At 43.8% G+C, this 20867-nt stretch overlaps 1 protein-coding gene across 1 annotated transcript in view; it reads right to left on the bottom strand.

Moving 5' to 3' along the window:
• Positions 1-20867, bottom strand: part of PARD6G (par-6 family cell polarity regulator gamma) — a 109612-nt gene that overhangs the window by 74618 nt on the left and 14127 nt on the right. The window contains exon 2 of the mRNA XM_048840050.2: positions 13087-13309. Coding sequence (XP_048696007.1) covers positions 13087-13309 — 223 coding nt within the window. The remainder of the gene's footprint in view (positions 1-13086; positions 13310-20867) is intronic.

The following is a 20867-nucleotide window of genomic DNA, read 5'->3' on the forward strand; positions in this document are numbered from 1 at the left end:
GCTAAAACTACCTACACAGATGTGGGTTTTGATAATGGCTTTTGGTGATACAAAATCCTGTCCATTGGGAACAGGGCCCCATCTCACAGTCATTAATAATTTTCCATTACAACTGTCTGACCTGATTTAGTTCTGAACTAGCAACTTAAAGGACTATCAATTCCACTAGCAGCCTCCCAAGCTAGCCAGTCCCTAAAGAGTGAACAAAGGAGGCAGCTCACTGCTACCCTGGAATCAGTCAGGACTAGGAACACACTTTCCCCAGTACATCAGCTCCGTCACTGCTAAAAGTGCTATGCTACTGGAACCCAAGCCCCTTCCCAGTGACACAGCCAGGAACGCTCACTGGCTTTCACTGTGCAGGGGGTGCCTTGGAAAAGGAGCTTTTGCTCAGGGTGGTGGCAAAGAGTTTAACACAGCTTGTCAGCATGGTTCAAAGCTGCTTACAAGCAGCAGAAAGTAGAGACTGCCAAAATAGGGGAGAGAGGTTCTTAAGAGGAAAGAGATGCAGAGAAAACTGGAGGAGTAAGAGGAAAAGAAGGATGATCCATAAGCGTACTACACTTTGTTACAAAAACTGTTCCGCATGAGTTTTGTAGGTTACTAAGAAAGTTAATTTGTTCAAAGGGACAGAAAAGCAAGGAGGACAGAGAGGTTTTCTAGGTTAATGGTTTCCTTAATATTCCTGCTGGATTCTTTGCCCCTCTAAACATAGCATAGAGAAAAAAATAAAGATCCAGCTGGATCATCAGGAGCAGGTTCAAGAAACAGTTCTCTTGCCTCTCAATAGTTTTCGTTTTGGAACATATAAAGGGACACTGGACCCTTGCTGGTTATAACATTTAAACACTTATTTAAATCTGGAAAAATTAAATCCCTTCCAGTAATGTAGGCAGTTAGGAAGCAGAGTAGTAGTATTTGAGTCATTCAAAAATGTGGTTGTAAAAAAATCCAATGTGTAAATGCCTACTACTGATATACAATGCCTAGTACAAATATGCCTCACTGAGCATCCACTTTCAGTGGCAGCTGTGTAGTGTGTCTATTAAGCTGTATTTCTTTCCGAATTTTGTTGAAGGTTAGCAGAGAGCCTGGAATCAGCGACAGCAGAACCTCGAGCTGCTGTATGCATCTGCTCCTCTCTAGTCTTCCCCATCACTACAGCAAGAGCTAATCTGAATTTGTGAGGACTCCTAGAAGCACGTAGGAATGTGTTAGGAGTGATGTCTAGTGTTTCATTACGACCTGTATGCTGCATCACTTTCCATCAGTAAGAGAATGGAAATTGTAGCCATGCAGAACAGACAAAAGATAAATAACTAATTGTGAGGAGGAAGTAAATCCCTTGTTTTGATTGCTGGGAAAAAGGAAAAATAAATATTGTAGGAATGTTCTCTAATATTGGACCTTCATTAGGGTGGATTATTTGATAGATAAACCTTTCCCATTATCTGTTTTAAATGGACAGCATATTTGTTGGAGCTATTTCACCATCTTAATAAAAAGGGAAAAATGATCAGGTTTTGGGTTCCTCTTTCATTGCTAGTACTTTAAAAAAAAAAAGTCACGTCACTGTTGCCAAGATGTCCATACATTTGGGGGGAAAGAGAGGGGGAAAAAATGCAGAACAGTTGGGGGTGGAAGGACAATAGAAATAGATTATTTTCTCCTTATTCTTATGTGGGTGTGAGTTATGCATAGATATTTTAAAATGGACTCATGGCATTGCAGTTGCAATTCCTTAATTCAAGCTGCAAGACTTTCCATCATAGCCAATTTTTAATGATATTTAGTTAGATTTCTAGCTGTAACACTAGACCTTTGTAATTTTTTTAAAGAGTGTATCTTGTGAACATCAATAAAGTAGTATTTTATAACACTGTTAAACTTAAAAATAAATCCTGGGTAACTGTAAAAAATCAAATCCACTCAAATCTTTTGCCCATGCAGAATAAGACATGACTTTTACATATGGTTACTTGAAAGTTTTGTTACAGGATCAAAAAAAAAAAAAAACCACACACAACAACAACAACGATAGTTTCAAAAAAGTACCCAGTTCAGTAAGGCAGCCTCAGTGCACAAATATTAATTATAGACTTACATTAGTAATCTAGTTTGGTAACCGGCTCTTAATTTCCTCCTTCACTTAACATTTTAATTGGACCCATAACTGCTAGTAGTAAGAATGTAAACAAGAGTCCCAACTCTCCATATGGAAACACAAAATCCTTTCAGGGAGAAGGAGAAGAGAAGCAGCCCTGTCCTAGCTTTACTCTTCTGTTCTACTCAGTCACTAGAACAGAGGTATACCCTGAGCTATACCCAAAGCTGACTGACTGTTTTGTCTCTATGCCCGACAAGCGGCAAAGACAATGTTCTGTCTTCTACTGCTTAAAGACAATGATTATGTATTCCTTGTCTTTTACACAAGACCGGTAGAGCAAGGAAACTCACTGCAGTTTGTTGCCAGGTTTAAGACGAATGAACCGCCGTGTTATACCGATATCCAGCTCCCAACAGAGCTGAATGGTGCAAGGATTACTCACCTTGACAAACAAAGCAACCTCCTGCTCAGTCACATGAAGACTTCGGATGAGAATTACTGTTGGTCTGGTGGCATATCTTAGCTCCTTAATTGTTATAGTAACCCCACACCTACCATCCTTGTCACAACTAAGGAAAAGGTGTTTCAGGGGGATGGGGGAGGTTTTTTTGGAAACATGTTTTAAAACATGTATAGACAAGGCAAATTGTATTATAACATGTTAGCTGGTAAAGTGAGCCCTAGTGAGCATAGGCACCAACTTCCACTGTTCCTGGTGGGTGCTTGACCCCACCCCTGGCCCCACCCCTGCACTGCCCTCACCCCGCCCCCTTCTACGCTGTTTTGGGGAAGGGGTAGGGCAAAAAAAATTGGTCAGCTCTAGAACAGCCCTATTGCTCTCACCCTGAAGCTTTCTGTGAGAGCTCTTCTCAGCCACCTTGCTAGTATCCAATTCCAGTGCTCTACTCTCAGCCTCAAGTACACAGCACAAAGTCATTAGAAATGACCATATCAGATGATGCCTGGGGCCCAAGTAGCAAGGTACCTTTGTCTCAGACAGTGCCAGAGACAGCAATTCTAGCACCTTCCTCTTGAGTAGAGGTCGATTATTGACTGAACCTGCCCAGAGGGGGAAGTTTCACATGTTGTTAGTCTGCTTGTGCTCTGAATCATGAAGTTTTTAATCCTATCTGTTGTAACATTGGGTGCTCTCACTATCCAGAAAAAAAGAAAACACTAATTCTACAAAGCGCTTTGCCTCAATGATCATTTGTGGCAATGCGGTGCTACAAACTTATGCCATATAAAAATAGTGGTTTTTTGCATCAGTTAAAAGAAACGGAGTACGTGTGGCACCTTAGAGACTAAGAGCTACAGCTCACGAAAGCTTATGCTCAAATAAATTGGTTAGTCTCTAAGGTGCCACAAGTCCTCCGTTTCTTTTTGCGAACACAGACTAACACGGCTGCTACTCTGAAACCTTTGTATCAGTTCTAAGTTTGTTGCCTTTCAATTTGATTAACCATTTATTTCCCTGTTCTCGTATGAGAACAGATCGATGGAAGCATTCAATTTATCTTCTCTACACCATTAATCTTACCTCTATCCTATCCCTTCAAATTGCAAGAGAGCCCTTTGAAATCTCCACAAAGCTTAATTCAGAAGCAGAATCTGAAGTAATTCAAGAGTAAAAAAGCCTATCAGCTGCTGCTATGGTATCAGGACTACAGTGTCCTTCATTACCCCATTAGGACCCTAACAATGTTCATCAAGGGAAATCACTCCTGCTTGCTCACTGCTCTGAAGCAGATCCATTTCAACTGCTATAGCCATTAAGCTACTAACACTGGTGGAGTTCTTAAATGTAGGGGGGGTCACTCAGACGTCTGGAGGAACCACTGGCAGGACAAGCGACATTTCTCCCCTTAAACAGTTCCAATTATACCTTATCTGCCCAGCTACCCAGTAAGCTAAATAACGCATTGGGTAGCTGGTTGTACATTTTACTTTGAAGCAGCAAGCAAAATTAAAGTCCTGTTGTCTAACATATGGGGTTTGACCATTGCTGGGGATTATCTGCTTAAAACATGAGAGACTTTCAAAAGCCCACCAACAGTACTGTAGTCAGTCCTGGATTTATTTCCCATTAGATTTCTTACGTTATGAATCTGGGGATCATGCTAGCGAGATCATTTAAAAATAAAATGGTGCTAAATACAGGAATTTGCTGTCAGGCACATTACAATGGCTAACATCGCAGAGGGTATGCGATAGCTTTTGTTGCAAGGCAGCAGTTTAACACATTTTTCAATGTATATTGTTGCGGCAATGGAGTATTTTGAACAGTGTGTTAAATCAAGCCAATAATCCTGGACCTAGCCGAAAGCCTACTGAAGTCGTCAGAAGATGCTCATGGACGTCAACTGAATTTGGATCAGGCCCCTAACCAACACTGATGTTGAATAGTAGCTCTAACCACTAAGTGAGGAAAACAACCAGTCATCTTTAGTGGATCAGTTTATCATTAGACCGGAGTGTTTTAAAAAAATAAATAAATAAAATTTGAAAGCTCTCTCAACTTTACAAAAAACAAAAATAAATGTGTATATATAAACAAAAATACAAATTGGTTTCTAACAATATGGTTTCACACATTAAGTACAAGTAGTTTTTCAGGTTCTTACAAAAATCCAAAACTAGTTGGCTGAAAGATAATGGTTCCAATACAGAGTCATTAACTTAAAAAATAAAACCTCCTAGTGTCAAGTTATGAAGTTATCTGAAGAGTCATCCAGTCATACTGCATCTCTGCAAACACACAGCAGCTGTGTCTTTGCAGCATTTCTCTTCGAATTACATGGGCCATTTCCCTGAAATTCATAGGGACTTGAGGCTGTTTGTTCTGATAGGATCTTCCTTGAATTTTTCCAGTGTCATTGCTTGCTCTCCCTGTGGGGAGTCTTTATAGGATGGATCAGAATTTGTTAACATTCTCCTCTCTCCGTTTCTCCCCACATCAACTGAGAGTGCAGCTCAGGGTGTACTCTTCAAGAGGAGTGGGACAAGTAAATGGTGGTTTTACAGAGAGCTGAAAGAAGTCTTATTAATTGATCCCAATGCTCGGTGCCTGGCACCATAATATTACTTGGAGAGGCTTCCATTACCCACACTTGCTGCCTTTTCAGCCCTTCCCCAAAGGCAATGCCTCTGGGGACACACAATGTGTCTAGTTCCCAGCCAAGACAGTGGGAATGGGTGGAGCGCACATGGAGATGAAAGAGACAAAAAGGATACCGCCCCAGCAACCAGTATATCAAGCAAGAAGGGGACATCCCATTTTGGTCTCAGACATTTCACAGTGTCTCTGGCGTTTCTAAGGCACCTATCACCAGGCCAAATAACCTTATAGTTTAAAAGATAAAATTACCAAGTGCGAAGATGATGAAATGTATCATGCTCCATACTTAAGGCTGTATGATAAGCCATTTGCCCCCACATATGATTCTTGACTCTCCTGTGCATATTGCTACTGAGCAACTCTCACCTCTTTTGTCTGCTTAATGGGGGTCTCAAGTGTATGTCAACCAGGCTACTCCACAACAGTTACATAGGTTTACTGCTCTTTTCCTGCCTTATTACATGGGCCAGGTTCCCTCACAGAGTCTCCGGAAGTCTTCTGTTGGAGGGAGCTTTCAGGGGAATGGGCCCTGGAACCCAAGATCCAGGCTGGATTGGAGATCTCTGCTGCAAGTCGGGCCCATCTACCCAAAGGTCCTGAGTCGTCAAACCGGCTGTAGGACATCCTGCTCTAACACAACTCCAATTCAGCTGTGACGCCAGGGACTCCCTCACGCAGGGATGGGCAAACTTTTTGGCCCAAGGGCCACATCTGTGTATAGAAATTGTATGGTGGGCAATGAATGCTCACGAAATTGGAGTTGGGGTCTGGGAGGGGGTGAGGGCTCTGGCTGGGGTTGCAGGCTTTGGGGTGATGCCAGAAATGAGGAGTTCAGGGTGCGAGAGGGAGCTCTGGGCTGGGGCCAAGGGGTTCGGAGGGCGGGAAGGGGATCAGGGCTGGGTTAAGGGGTTGGGGCACAGGAGGGGCTCAGGGGTGCAGGCTCTGGGCGGCACTTACCTCAAGCGGCTCCCAGTAGCAGCAGCAGGTCCCGTCTGGCACTACGCAGAGGTGCAGCCAGGCGGCACTGCTGCACGTTGCCCCATCCACTGCCTCACAGATCCCATTGGCTGTGGTTCCAAGCCAATGGAAGCTGTGGGGGGCGGCGCTTGGGGCAGGGGTAGCATGCGGAGCAGAGCTCCCGGCTGCCCCTACGTGTAGGAGCCCAGAAGGGGGACATGCCGCTGCTTCTAGGAGCCACGCGGAACGGACCCTGACCCTGCTTCCCAGCTGGAGCGCCAGAGCAGGAGAAGCCCCAGACCCCACTCCCCAGCAGGAGCTCAAGGGCCAGATTAAAATGGCCCATGGGCCAGATCTGGCCGGAAGATCATAGTTTGTCCACCCCACCTTAGCGCCTCTCTTCTTAAGGGGGTTCCTTAGTACAAAGGGGCTCTGTAGGAAAGTTAATTCAACCTCAAACTGAGACTGGAGCTGGAGGTAGGCTATTTGCATGCCACCCAGTCCTCCCCACATGACCCGTCCCTGAAAAGCGTTTTGTGCTAGCATAGGAACAGAAAGGGGGACTGCTACAGAGGCAGCTGTTCCCCCTATCGCACCCAGGTCTCCTTTACGTATGGATAAGGCTATGTTTTAGTCACAGGTATTTTTAGTAAAAGTCACAGACAGGTCACGGGCAGTAAACAAAAATTCATGGCCTTTGACCTGCTCATGACTTTTCCTAAAAATACCCATGACTAAAACCTGAGGGGGGGCAGGCGACCTGGGGAAGCGCGGTTGGTGGGGCCAGAAGGCTCCCTACCTGGCTCCATGCTCCCCCACAGCAGCAGCAGAGTTTAGGTGTGGGAGGGGGCAGGGGCACAGACTGAGGGAGGCAGGCTCTGGGCAGTGCTTACCTAGGGGGCTCCCCGGAAGTGGCGACATCCCCCTCGCTCAGCTGCTAGGTGGCAGTGTAGCCAGGTAGCTCTGTGCGCTGCCTCCACCCTGGGCACCACCCCCACAGCTCCCATTGGCTCCCTCCCAGACCCAAACTCTTCTGCCCCAGCAGTGGCCAGTGAGCCTGGTGCAGGGGCTGCCTGAGCTGCCTCTGAGTCAGGCACACTGGCTGCTGCAAAAGCCACAGAATCCGTGACTTCTGTGACAAACTCGCAGCCTTACGTATGGCTCACTGGGATCGGGAGAGATCTGGCCACCAGTTCTGAGTCTCACACACCCACATAATCACAAGCACCTCCACTGAAGTCAATGGAATTACTCTGGATTTCCACTAGTTTAACAGTAGAATTAGGCCCAAGGTGCACTGAATTTACTGTGTTTTCATATAGTGTCTTGATTAAACAGATCATCCTGCACTCCCATGTTTATTTTATGCACTGTTTGTTCCAAGGATATATTTAGTGGGTGAATGATGTGGTAGTTGTCACTGCATTTCCTGTTTAGCATTTCTAATTGTAATTTCTTTGGTTAAAGAAAATCAGTGTATATTGCAACATCCCTAGCTACAGCTGCCTGCCAAGACATCCATTCAATCCCTGTGCCCCACTGAAAAAGTCAGGGAAGAGTTAGAGTGAGACACTGGATTTATAACAGAGCAAGTCCATAACTGCAGCTTCTTATTTATGGCATTATGTTAAATTTTAGGCGGCTGCCATTAGAGTAACAATGCAGCTTGTTCTTGTTTGAATATATAGTATATCAGCCAACTGTACCAAGCTATTTGCAGGGGCTGGTGTGTGGGCACGCGTATGTGGAAGACATAGTAACAAAACCTCATTTGAAAGTAATGTCCATTGTATTAATTTTTTTCTATGTTTGATCAAATGGAAGGGTAATATTTTTTAGAACAATTGAATAGTAATTGATGCACTTTTAAAAGAAGTTTTTACAGTGTCAACAAGATTGGTCTCTGCCTGACTTTGTAGCTTTATTCATTTTTATTGTATTCAAAAGTGTAACACAAACTACAGTACTTGGGATTTCAAATCACCCACACAATAGAGAAAGCTCTTATCTCTCACACATACCTCCTTTCAGGTATCTTTCTAGGGCAGAATAAGAGTTTATTTACTCTGCAATAACTGATGTCAAACATCTAAAACTCCCTGCATTGTTATATGATTGAGTTTTAGAGATATGTTTGACAATTATTGCTGAGTAAATAGACTCTTGGGACCAGATCCTCAGTTAGCAAAAAACAGCATCAAGCCACTGAAGTCAAGAGAGCTACATTGATTTACACCATCCTGAGGACCTGATTCTAATGCCTTCAGAAGGTAAGTCAAAAGAGAATTGATCAAGTTGTGTATTTGTAACAGTTTTCCAGTTTAAAACCTGCACTTGTATTAGTCAAGTACAAATCTTTTGTGGGTTGCTACAAAAAATCATACCAGTATCAAAATAAGATAAGTCTCAAGGAACCTAGTGAACTAGAAGGAGGACTGGTACTGTCTGCCAGAATACATTACCCAAAGCCCTTTCTGCACTACTGTTCAAATCTTGAGTCCAATCCTGCATTCCGAATGCACCCCAAACTCCCTGTGACATGAGTGGGACCTTCAGCATGCCAAGAATGCTGACTGGGTGCCTTATTAGAAAGAATCTTTCTTGTTAACAAGGTGCTGACACTTGTTTCCCTGGTCAGGGACGAGCTATGTTAGCATGAGTTTGTAAACTGACTGTAGAGCAAGTTGAGGGGGTGGAAAAGAATGAGCTGACGTAGCCTCAGCAGCCAAGTGAGAAGACTAACAATTACAACATATTTGTTTTTTTAATCTGACCTTATTCTTGCATTGAATTCTCATGGAAATCCAGTAGAGCTTGAAACTAGAATATTAGAAATATGAAGTCCCTCTGCCCACACAAATAATTAAATTGTTTTCATGTATTAAACATCCACTTGTCAGGGGAATGGGGATAGCGGAGTTGTAAATGAGGAAAACAGATAAACACAAAAGAAAAAAAGCTGTGTGTCACTGATATAGTGTATTAAACTTTTCACTTGGCTAGAAAAGGAAGGATGCTGAGCTTCTAATGAATTAGGAAATCCAATTTGCTGTCATATGTCCCCCACCACCACCACTTCAGACTAATATTTTCTTCTTAGGCCTCAACCGAACAAACTTCTATCTCCCAGTCAATTAAGGAGAAGTAGTAATGATCAGCACCAAGGGGAGTCCTGATGTGGGAAAGCTGAAGTGTGGGTCCTACACTGTTAGTGCAAAAGGGGAAGAAAAAGGACCGCCCCACTGCTCCCTCCTCCCCTCCCCCACCCCCCAAATCAAGTTTGGGTCCTGAGCTGGGAGTGCTGAAGAAGGAGCAGAAGGATGGAGGGGTTCTGCACTGCACTGCGGGCCTCCATCCGAAAAAGCAGCATTGCTCTAAAGATAAGCATATCCAGCCACTCCTCAGACAGAGTGAGGAAAGGCCACCAAAAGCAGGGTGTGAAAGACAGTAAGAGATAATTGAGGTAACCAAGAAAAACACCACCAAAAAGGGACCTGATGACAGTCTTCAGATACTTAAAGGCTGTTAAGAAGAGAGCAGCGATCAATTGTTCAAGTCCACTGAAGGTAGGACAAGAAGTAATGGGCTTCATCTGCAGCAAGGGAAATTTAGGTGACATATTAGGAAAAGTTTTCTAACTGTAATGATAATTAAGCTCTGGAACAGGCTTCCAAGGGAGGTTGTGGAATCCTGCCACTGGAGGTTTTTTAAGAATAGGCTGGACAAACACGTCAGGGATGGTCTAGGTATCATCCTTGGTCCTGCCTCAGCACAGGGGGTTGGATTAGAGGACCTCTCAGGGTCCCTTCCAAGCCTACATTTCTATGATTCTAGGATTAAGAGGTGGTGTCAAGAACAGTAAAAAGACATTTCAGGAGATGCCTTAAGTATTGGCTGACATAGGGTTTCTCAAGGCTCTATCCTGGGGGGAAAAAAAAGATAAACTGCTCACTTGCACACAAGCAAGTAGTAAGTTTCCACAAATACCAAATATCTATTATTTTATTATTAAAATATCAATATTTTAAGGTTAAAATCCCTCTATATTACATTCTCATGTATGAAAAGGCTAAGCCAGAGTTCTCTGTGCTCACCTTAGCTTCACTGAAAATGCACACAGAGCAAACTTTCAGGTGTGGCTAAATGGTAAGAGCTTATAGTCAGTTTCACTGTTTCCCCTCCAGAGTCAATTTCCTGTTTCCCCTGCAGAGTCAATTTCCTCTTTTGTTAAGTGTGGCTCTTTCACATAACAGGGGAGAGAAACACATTTAAACAAGAAAGTGCAACCGTAAAGCTACCAAAACTGGCAGAGGACTCAGAAGCAGGTGTAGAAACCGAAACGACTTTTAATTCTTTACCAACTACACTTCCGGTTGATGGTGTCCCTTCAATAAAAGCACCCACTCACATCCCTTTGGAAGAGACAATTGACTAAGACAGGGGAGACAAACTGAGCCTGAGAAGGACACACAATATAACCATGTACATTGCCAAAGAGCCACAGTAATATATCAGCAGCCCCCCGCCTCCCCATCAGCTCCCCCACCCTGCTCCCAGCGACTCCCACCCACTGGCAGCCCCCCCAATCAGCGCCTCCCCCTCTTTCCCCGCATCGCCTGATCAGCTGTTTCATGGTGTGCAGGAGGCGGGGGAGGGCGGGGGGGGGAGAGAAAGGGGGAGGAGTGAGGGCACTGCAGGCTCAGGGGAGGGGGTGGGAAGGGGTGGAGTGGGGGCAGGGCCTGGGGCAGAGCCAGGGGTTGAGCAGTGAGCACCCCCTTGCACATTGGAAAGTTGACACCTGTAGCTCCAGGCCCGGAGTCGGTGCTTATACAAGGAGCTGCATATTAACTTCTGAAGAGCCGCATGTGGCTCCGGAGCCACAGGTTGGCCACCCCGGACTAAGAGCTTAGCACAGCCGGAGACTTTGCTTTTACACTGAAGAGCAGAAGTTGAGGCATTATTTTCCCCACTTGACTACTTTTTTGATTAATAAATCACTGGAGCAGTGATGCCCTACAGATCTACTGATGCAATGACCAAGTTCAGTTAAACACAGTGCTTTCAGCAGCATATATCTAAGCTAAGCGCGGACTGCTGCTCTTTGAACAGGACTGATCTAGAGATGTGTGAATAAACTTGAACTGACACAGGCATGACAAAGCCACAGAAGTGGTTTCTTATGACTTGGCCCACCAGTGGTGTTCACATGACCACACAGATCTAACAGCCTAGGAACCAAATGTGCATTGTAGAAGGAAGATGTAACAGATCTCCCGTCCAGCTTCAGTGATGGGGGGGGGGGGCAGGAGGGGGAGAGGGAAGGTAAGCAACAATCAAGAGCTTTCACACTCATCCCTTCCCCACACACTTATTTTACACATGTATGAACTGAAGAAACCACTCTGGGCTTGCCACTGCTTGGCTTCTAGTGTATTTATTTACATCCATGTGAGTGAGTGTAAGTGAATATACAAGATCCTAGGTAGTGGAGAATCTGGCCCAGAGTGACCTGAAGTCACAGAGCAAGTCAGCGACAAAGCCAGCAACAAGTCACAGAAGTTTTGACTTCCAACCCTGTGCTCTATACTACTACCTGCAATTAAACTATGGGGGAGGAGGGTGGCAGTCTGTTAAACTATTAAATTGCCAGATCTGAGCAAACAATGAAATCATGTGTTGCAGCTCACAATATTTAAAGCAAGATTTAAAACTGAAGTAGAGAAGAAGGGTTGAAGTCATACTGCTCTTGAGTTACTGGCAAAAACTGAATCTTTAAAGAACTGCTTTGATTTCAGTTACGCAATTCTCTTGTTTTCAGTTAAAATACTGAAAACTTCAGTATTTTTAATATTCATTTACCCATCAAAAAACTTGGATGAATAAAGTGCTGTGTCACATTAGACTAATCTTACTCAAACATATGAAAACCATTGAGAATAACCCTGACATCATCCCGATGTTTACACATCTCTGCGTCCAGCTTGCTTGACCTCTAGTAAGAGGTTAGTAAAAACACCACATCTGAAGACACACAGCAGATCACCTTAATTCAGTGATCTGCCCTTAAAGCCACGCCTACACACTAAGCAAGCCTCCAATTAGCGTCAGAACTCAATCTTTCCAAAAGAGATTGATGTGCATGTACCCCTGTTCAATAAGGGCATGAAACAGTCGGCTACAGCTAAGTCTTGAAGACATATCTGAAGATGAAGACTTAGGCATGGTACAACATTTGGGTTTCCTTTTAAATCACAGGAGAGCGATACAAGTAGTACATTGGCACAAGATTCTGTGCCACACCCCCAAGACGTGCAATACTAAACTCGCAGCCCAGGGAGAGAGAGAAGGCTCAGGGGACTTTTAAACCATCTTTGCACCCTCCCATTCCTGTGATGTTCTGGGTACTAGAGAAGTCCCTGGAGTAACTTTGAGGAGACAGACTCCCCTCCCCAGGCCTGCCTAAGGTTACAGCCGTCTTCCCAGACTGCCCTATGGGCCACAGTGCTGTGGTCTTTCCCCCAGCATGCTCCTCCCACCTCTGACCTTCCCACATACCATGGCTTTTGAGGGGGAGGCTGCCTTATGGCCATCTCCACCATTCCTGTGCCTGGGGAAGTCATGTAGGGGAGACTTTAGGGTCCTTGTACACTACTCTGACCCTTTTACACCACCCAGCAGAGCGGAGCGTCTCACCCTTGGTGCAGGTATATCCCCATCACAGGCTCTTTGTCTGTTTTAAATCTCTGAGATCACAAGAACCTCTGGCGTAGGGATTGTCTCCTCTACGTATGTGCAGACCCCATCCCTCCGCAGCCATTGGGCATTACTGCAATGTGATTACTAGCACTAATAAAGGATTAGATAACCCAGGGCTCTGAAGACTTAATAAATGTGAAGATTTTACCTTGTCTTTGTATAAAAACTCTGAGCAGCGGGTTTGCACTCGAAACAGCCTTGAAGAAGTTATCATCATTATTAATAGGAAGAAGGTCCCCATGAACATCAGCATATCCAATCATCACCTCCATGCTGGATATGTGGTGGATGTGAAGAATGAGCTTGTAGAAGTCTTCAAACTTTCCCGGCTTGTAACGATCCAGAGAGAATCTTCGGAATTCTGCCCCAAACTACAACGGGAAACAGAAAGGACGTGAGTGGACAATGCTACAATTAAATAATCAGGTTGTGCAATTTAATAGAGCGTTTGTTGTTTTCCTCTCCCCTACACTGAACATGGCTGGACTGTGTCCTTCCAAGTCTACAGTTCCCAGATTATACTCTTGCAACCGGATTTGTATTATGCTAGAACAGACTACTTTGTAAAAATGTTATCCCTATTACAAATCAATGCTTGTTTACAAGCTTCTTAAAAGAGTCCATTTAAAAAATGTTACTTTTTGTAAAAAATAATACATTTCCACTAGAGCTAATAAAGCAAGATTTTACTAGAACTGACATTTAAGTTCAACTGTTCAACAGCAGTATCTCTGGTGTCCCTAAAATTACTCTTCTCAAACCAAAGTAGAGAAACATTCTTCACATCCAACTTCAAAAATAGCTAGTCAGCTGTTTGAAGTCATTTAAAAAAATCCTTGACATTTCCCCATCAATAGCACAATGAATTTAAATAACAAAAACAAACAAACCCCACACAAGACGTGTAGAGGTAAGTGTTGTACAGAGTACAGTCTTTCATTAAAAAGGGACATCATCAATTTCTACATGCTCTATAGCAGGGGTTCTCATACTGGGGGTTGGGACCCCACATGGGGTTGTGAGGTTATTACATCAGGGGTCACAAGCTGTCAGCCTCCACTCCAAACCCCGCTTTGCCTCCAGCATTTATAATGGTGTTAAACACATAAAAGTGTTTTTAAATTTATGGGGGGGGGGGGGGTCGCATTCAGAGGCTTGCTGTGTGAAAGGGGTCACCAGCACAAAACTTTGAGAACCACTGCACTATAGTTTCTTGGTATTCAAGTCCCAGGAGTAAAAGTTCTTCAGATTCCAAGTGAGTCGTTACAGGGTTTTGAATTCTGCCACTCCATTAAATCAATTTTTATGGCTGGCTAAAGAGCTACAATTTTTGTGGGACATACAAAGTTTCACATGTTCTCACCCTGATCCACGGCAGCAGTTGAAAGGAATACTGTTAATTTAAGTTTGACCCAAAACAATTGTATAAAGAACAGCTGTTATAAGACTTAAGGCCCCAGCAGAAAATTTTCCACACTTGCTTCCTAAATACCAATGAAAACAACCCTTACACAAATAAATACTCCTCGGCAACATCAGAAACGAAGACATTGTTAAGAACATAAAAGGGGAACTGACCAAACAGAAGTGAAACTAGTCTCACTGATTGTGAAACTGGACATCCAATATACTTTCACTTTTATGTATCTATGGGGTTGTTACATAGTTTAAAAAATTTTAAGTGGGATTCTTACCCTTGTACCTGCACATTGGGTAAAGGGGCCAGAGTGGCATAAAGGGGTTTTAAAAGTCATATCCAGCAGGCAAAAATTCCTCAGAGCCTGAACTTCAGACTGCCTTTGGAGGACTCCTCACAAGCCCCGGTGTAGAGGGTGTCCTCTGGCAGGAAGGGCATGGCCACAGCATGAGGCTATTCCAGTCAGTTTTACTGCCTCTGGGCAGCTGGTTACAGGCTGCTATAACTTAGTTCTGTAGGACTGCATAAGTTACACTGGCAGCCATTCTAGCTCTTGAACCAGTTCAGGATTGGGAAGGCACAAGGGAGGCTTAAGATTGGACTAAAAATTCTGCACAAAGATATCAATCTCTAGAATTCTAAATGAGGATTTTCCACTGCATTTTATGGGGGGGGGGGGAGGGTTGTGGTTTTTGTTTTTAAGAGTAATTTCTGTAGAGCTTGATTGGTTTCATCACTATTAAAATTCTATTGGATTTTTCCACAAGGATTTAGATACCAGCAGAGTGCTATTGCATTCAATGTTCAGAGAGAGGCCAAATGGATGTCCTGGTATAGAAGACAACCTAACTTGAAGCTGTAAGCATGAACAATCACTTCAGGTCCACTTGCAGATTCATCCCTTCTCTGCCACCCCAAGAAATATCTGACAGAACCCTAAGGATTTACCCTCATCTTCCCTCCTGTTGCCCGCCAGGCCCACTGAAACCAGACTCTCTCTTTGTAACATAGGTTGATCAGTAAAGCTGGCCAGAGGACAATTCCAAAGTTTCCAAGTGTTTCTGTTCCCCACTGGAACGAATACAAAAAACTTTTCCAATGTTTTTGCATAAGCGGAATTGTGTCAAAATGTCGGGTTTCAGATCAAAACCTGAGCTTTTCAATTGGGGAAGGAGGGCGTGAGCACGTATGTAGCCTGGTGGGGAGGGCACCGCCTGGGATGTGGGAGATCCACATTCAAATCCCTGCTCTGCCTGACTGAGCAGAGCTTTTCATCCCTGATCACTCTGGATCAGACAGAACAGAGACTGAACCTGGTCTCCTACTATCCCAGGCCAGTGCCCTAACCGCTAAGCTAAGGAGAGAGATTTCAACAGAGTTTTTGTCAACATGGCTCCTTGAAACATTTTGGCTTCACCAAAACAGCACAGTTCAACTAGACTTCAGTTTCAAAAAATGAAAGTGTGTCTCCAGGCTTCTAAGGGAGTATGGTAAAACAGACACTCAAGAAAGCATCTGCCCATTTTAGTTCTGTAGGCGTTAAAAAGAGCCTCAACCCTGAACTTCGGGGGAAGTTTTGATCTGTACGCAAACTCAAGCCCATCTCTAATAAGTCAAGGTTTTTCAGTCAAGTTTCTTTTTGACTATGACTGTCAACCAGAATCACAGTCAATCAGTACAGGCTCAAAAAACACCCACTGAATCAGGGGTCTCAAACTCAGTTTACCTTAGGGCCAGTGCCAGTCCTCAAATACTCCCAGCTGGCCAATAACGTCACTGAAGATGGTGTTCATGCCACCTCCCAGCCCGTTTCCCACCCTTTTCCCTCGCTCCCTTGGCCTCATGCCACCCCCTGCTGACTCTGCCTGGGGACTAGTGATGGTTTCTCTGTCCCTCTCCCCCAGCCAATAGGAGCTGTGGGAGGCAGTGCCTGCAGCAGACAGCCGGCAGCCTGGGTCGCTCCTCCTCAACAGCAGGGATAGGGAACCGCTTCCAGGGAGCTGAGCTGCCCAGGGTGAATGACACATTGCAGAGTGCAACCCCTGGGAGGGTCCCAGGAGCAGCAGCAGGATGGAGCAACGTTGGGGGGAGGGGCACATGAATCTCTCCTGCGGGCTCCCCTCCGGCCCCCGCTTCAGCAGGTAGCCACAAGGGCCGGATGAAAGAACTTTAAAAAGTTTCCGCGGGCCGCAGTGGGGAGGTTCTCGGGCCGCAGATGGCCCGCAGGCCAGGACTTTGAGACCCCTGCAATAAAGGGTCCTCCCCTACCCCACACACAATTGGTTCTTCAAAATCCAAGAATTATTTTTGTTTAATTAAATGAAGCTCCTGGTTAAGACAACTTGCTCTGTACAAGTCACTCCAACTCAAATGTCTTTGTTCTATAGTTAAGACAGCCCAATGATAACGTTAACGCAGGTCTGAAATAATATTGTTGATCCTGAAGCAGGGGAAATTAACAACTTTGGTAGGGACTGTGCTCCTAAAATTACTTAAGTGCTTTTGAAAAATCCTGTCCTTTGATCACGGCCTAGCCCCAATGCTAATTTAAATGCTTATTTAGTCCAAAAAACAACAACAAATTAAGCTGCTTGTTTAGAATATGAACAGCTAGGTCTAGTTTAGATTTCAATCCAGACTACCCATCCAAATGCACAAAAGCCAAAACAAAATAGATCCAATTTCAATGGAATCAAAAATGCTGTTCAAGTTTCCAAGTTTGAGTGGCATGTTACTTCCACTGATGCGTAGTTTAAAATGTTACTCACACTAATGCAGGTTAATACAAATGAGTACGTGGCAGTGTTTTTAGTGGAAAGAAGCTGACTGCACATTCTTTTCTGCTAGATTCAGATGAGTATTACATGCCACCAGTTTAGGTGGAACCGATTACTGACATGTTAAACTCAAGTGACAAGAACAAAACATTTTCCGATTGCAATTAGAGTTAGCCACACCTTCTATTCCACAAATTCAGGATTATTTGAATCTAAAAATAGCAGCGTTGTGGACCAACATATTGTTGATTAAGTGTCAATTGATCCAGATTTGTTTCACTACTACTTGTTAGGCACCATGTACGTTTATGGTGCTATACAGATAAATGCAGATTTCCTACTCTAAACAGATTATTGTCTAAGGTCACGATCCCACAAGCTGATCCACGCATGTAGATCTTTGTGTGTATGCAAAGCCCTGCTGATTTCAATGGAACATCAATGGAACATCATGCTTTTGAAGTACACAGAGCTCTTCTTCAGGCAGCTGGATGTAGCTCGAAAGCTTGTCTCTTTCACCAACAGAAGTTGGTCCAATAAAAGACATTCCCCTTGCCCACCTTGCCTCTCAAGCCCTGGGACCAACATGGCTACAGCTACACTGCAGTAAGCGTAAGTCTAAATTAAGACAACACCACTATAAGGGGACACCACAGGAAGCAGTAAGAGAAGGGAAGTTGCTGAGGAGAACTCCACAAATTTTAAGAGGTAATGAAGGGTTTGTTTTTTAAAAGGTTAGTGGTAAGTATTGTAGTAATTTGGTCGATTAAGTTATACTGGGATATACAAAGACTGCAGCACTACTGCCAAAGGGTTCCTTTCAGAGAAAAAAGCTTCTGCAGATGACAGACTATTCATCCTCCCTAATGAAGCTGATAAACAGTATCACTGTAATAATAGATTTCACAGTAGCGCACAACTTGAAGACTGAATACTTCATTGTATTCAACCATGAAGACTTTTTCCAGATAGCCTCCCTTTCCCCCTGTATCTTCCAGGAACTTGAATTCTAACTGCTTTTAAAGATAGCAAAGCAGATAGTTCAAGATGACTAAGATAAAAGCAAATGTTAGAGTTAGCACATCAGACAAAGAGAAACTAGAACTGAGACTCCACTGAGAGCCACCACCAGAACAATCCTTCGTTAGAGAAAACTAATCTATTTATTAGAATTGTTAGTTTATTGAACAATGAATTACAGTAATGTACTTTGACCTGCTTACCTAGTGCAAGTATTCCAACTGATATTGCAGAAGTTGAAGTGGGAGGAGGAACAAAGGGGATTAAAGATAATTTAGTCTGACAGGGCTACCAATGACTAACAAAACAGAGAGAATTGCAAATGTTTGCTTTTCAAACAATGTATCCTGTCCTAAGATCCTTCTAAAGATCAGCCAGCCATTAGCTTGACTATCTGCAATTACAAACAGCAAAAAGTACCCAAACTAAGCTACATAGGAACTCTGGTCCATTTCCATAATAAAGGAATGCCAAGAACAATAAAATAGCCACCAAAGTGGAAAAGGCCAAGAGCTCTGAAAATGTGTGTAGTTTATGGACAGAGCAATGAAAGCTCTGTTTCTGACTCACAGCTTCTTGACCCAAACGTAGCTTATTTCTCACCATGAGCAACATAGGCTGCAAAAGCAAGCAACCAACCAACACAAACACACACTAGTTTAAAATGCTCCATTCAAAACATTTATGGGAGAGTGAAAAAAATGAAGCACTAAGTGCTATTTCCCTGCCTGACCTTAAAGGTTTATTGCTAGCTGTGAGTTTAGACAATTCTCTCTAATAAGACTTACAACCCCTTCAAAGACCAACATTTAGCAATAAACATGAATTACGTTAACCACCTACTTCTCATGAAGCAGGATCTCAGATACAGAAAGAAAAACAACCTGGGCTTCAGCTTATGCTGTACACTGCACAGACAACAGCTAGTCAGTCAGTGATGGCCTAATTCTGCCCCCGTTAAAGTCAAAGGGAGTTTTATTGTGGACTTGAATGGGAGTCTGCTCCCACTGACTTGAATGAGGGCAGAAGCCGGCCATTACTGAGCATTCTTGAAAGTCCTACTCTTATTCATATCAGAAATTAGTCCAGAGTTCAGTTTTTAAATACGCTGAACTTCACATTACCAACAGTAATGAATAGGCCCCTAAATGGTATGTGTGCCATGATGGGCATCATCTCTCCACGTTGAGAGAAACAGAAGAGTAACACCGTAAAGGGTTATTTTTCAAACTGTGTTCCATTCTATGAATGTTCAGAATGCTGCTTCATTCCTTAATGACCACCTGCAATGGTGACTCTCAAATGCTATGGTGGAACTAATCCTTTAGCTCAGGGGTTCTCAAATTGGGGGTCGGGACCCCTCGGGGGGGGGGTCACAAGGTTCTTACAAGGGGGTTATGAGCTGTCAGCCTCCACCCCAAACCCTGCTTCGCCTCCAGCATTTATAATGGTATTAAAAATATTTTAAAGTGTTTTTCATTTATAAGGGGGGGGGCGCACTAGGAGGCTCTCTGTGTGAAAGAGGTCACCAGTACAAAAGTTTGAGAACCCCTGCATTAGCTCAAGCAGTCGTGGCTCATGCGTTTGGAGGCAGCATGGTTTAGTGCACAGGACCATAGAGTAGGAGTCAGGAGACTGGGTTCTATTTCCAGCTCTGCCCCTAATCTGCTGGATGACCCTGGGTAAGCCACTGCACCGTTTTTCTTTCCCAATGTCTGTCTACTTAGGCTGTACGCTCGTCAAGGCAGGGCCAGTCTCACTGTGTCTGTGTGCAGTGCCTACGACAATGGGAGCCCCCAAACTTCTTTGGTTCCCTCTAGGAGCTACTGAAATACAAACACATTGAAATACAAAGCCACTCCCCTCCCGTCTACACACAAAATATTTAAGAAGTTTTCCTTCTCCCCCCATCCCTACAAACATCAGAAATATGAGGCTTTCACTTCCCTCTTTAGCAAAGGACCTGAAGAATAAGGTCACATAAGGTACTTGAACTCCAGCTCTGTCAGCCTTCAGCTGAGCAAGGAAAGAATGCTGAGAAGACTGACTTTTCCCCTTCCTTCCTCCTTGGGAGCGCTTCTTTGGCTCTGTCTCCCCAAACAGAATAAAGGAACATGAACTTACACAAAAATCAAAACAAAAACAAGACACCACACCCCTACCACACGCTCTACATGGCCAAGTCTCCTTAATTTTCTCCTTATTTGACTTAACACTGGAAGGTACGCAGATACCATGGAGACGGATACAGCATGGGAATATAAATAAGGAGGAGACTGGTTTTCTTCATGTGTGAGAATTTTTAGTCTGAGTATTTCAACTATGCATTTGCATGGTCTAAGTTGATCATGAAGAAGTGGCAGCCTCATCCAAATAATTAATTGTGGCCATAAAAATCTATCCATCGATTACCTAATAAATTACACTTACCATATTGTGGAGCTAGTGGCAAAAATCAGCTTTCAGCAAATGGATATTTAGTGGAACGAGTGGGAGGGGCTAATGATTTTGTAGTGTCTAGTAAAAAGTCTGGTAGAAATGAATACATTATAATTGGGTACTGGGTAAAGCCAAACCTCATGTATCCTGAGACCACTGCCTATCATGCTGACCAGTACTGCCTGATTGTTTACTTGTACTCCCCCCATCTTGTGTGTATCCATCTCTTGCCTTCTACTTAGACTGTAAGCTCTTTGGGGGCAGGGACTGTATTTC

Source organism: Caretta caretta, chromosome 2, assembly GCF_965140235.1.
Source record: "Caretta caretta isolate rCarCar2 chromosome 2, rCarCar1.hap1, whole genome shotgun sequence".
Taxonomy (NCBI): Eukaryota; Metazoa; Chordata; order Testudines; family Cheloniidae; genus Caretta; species Caretta caretta.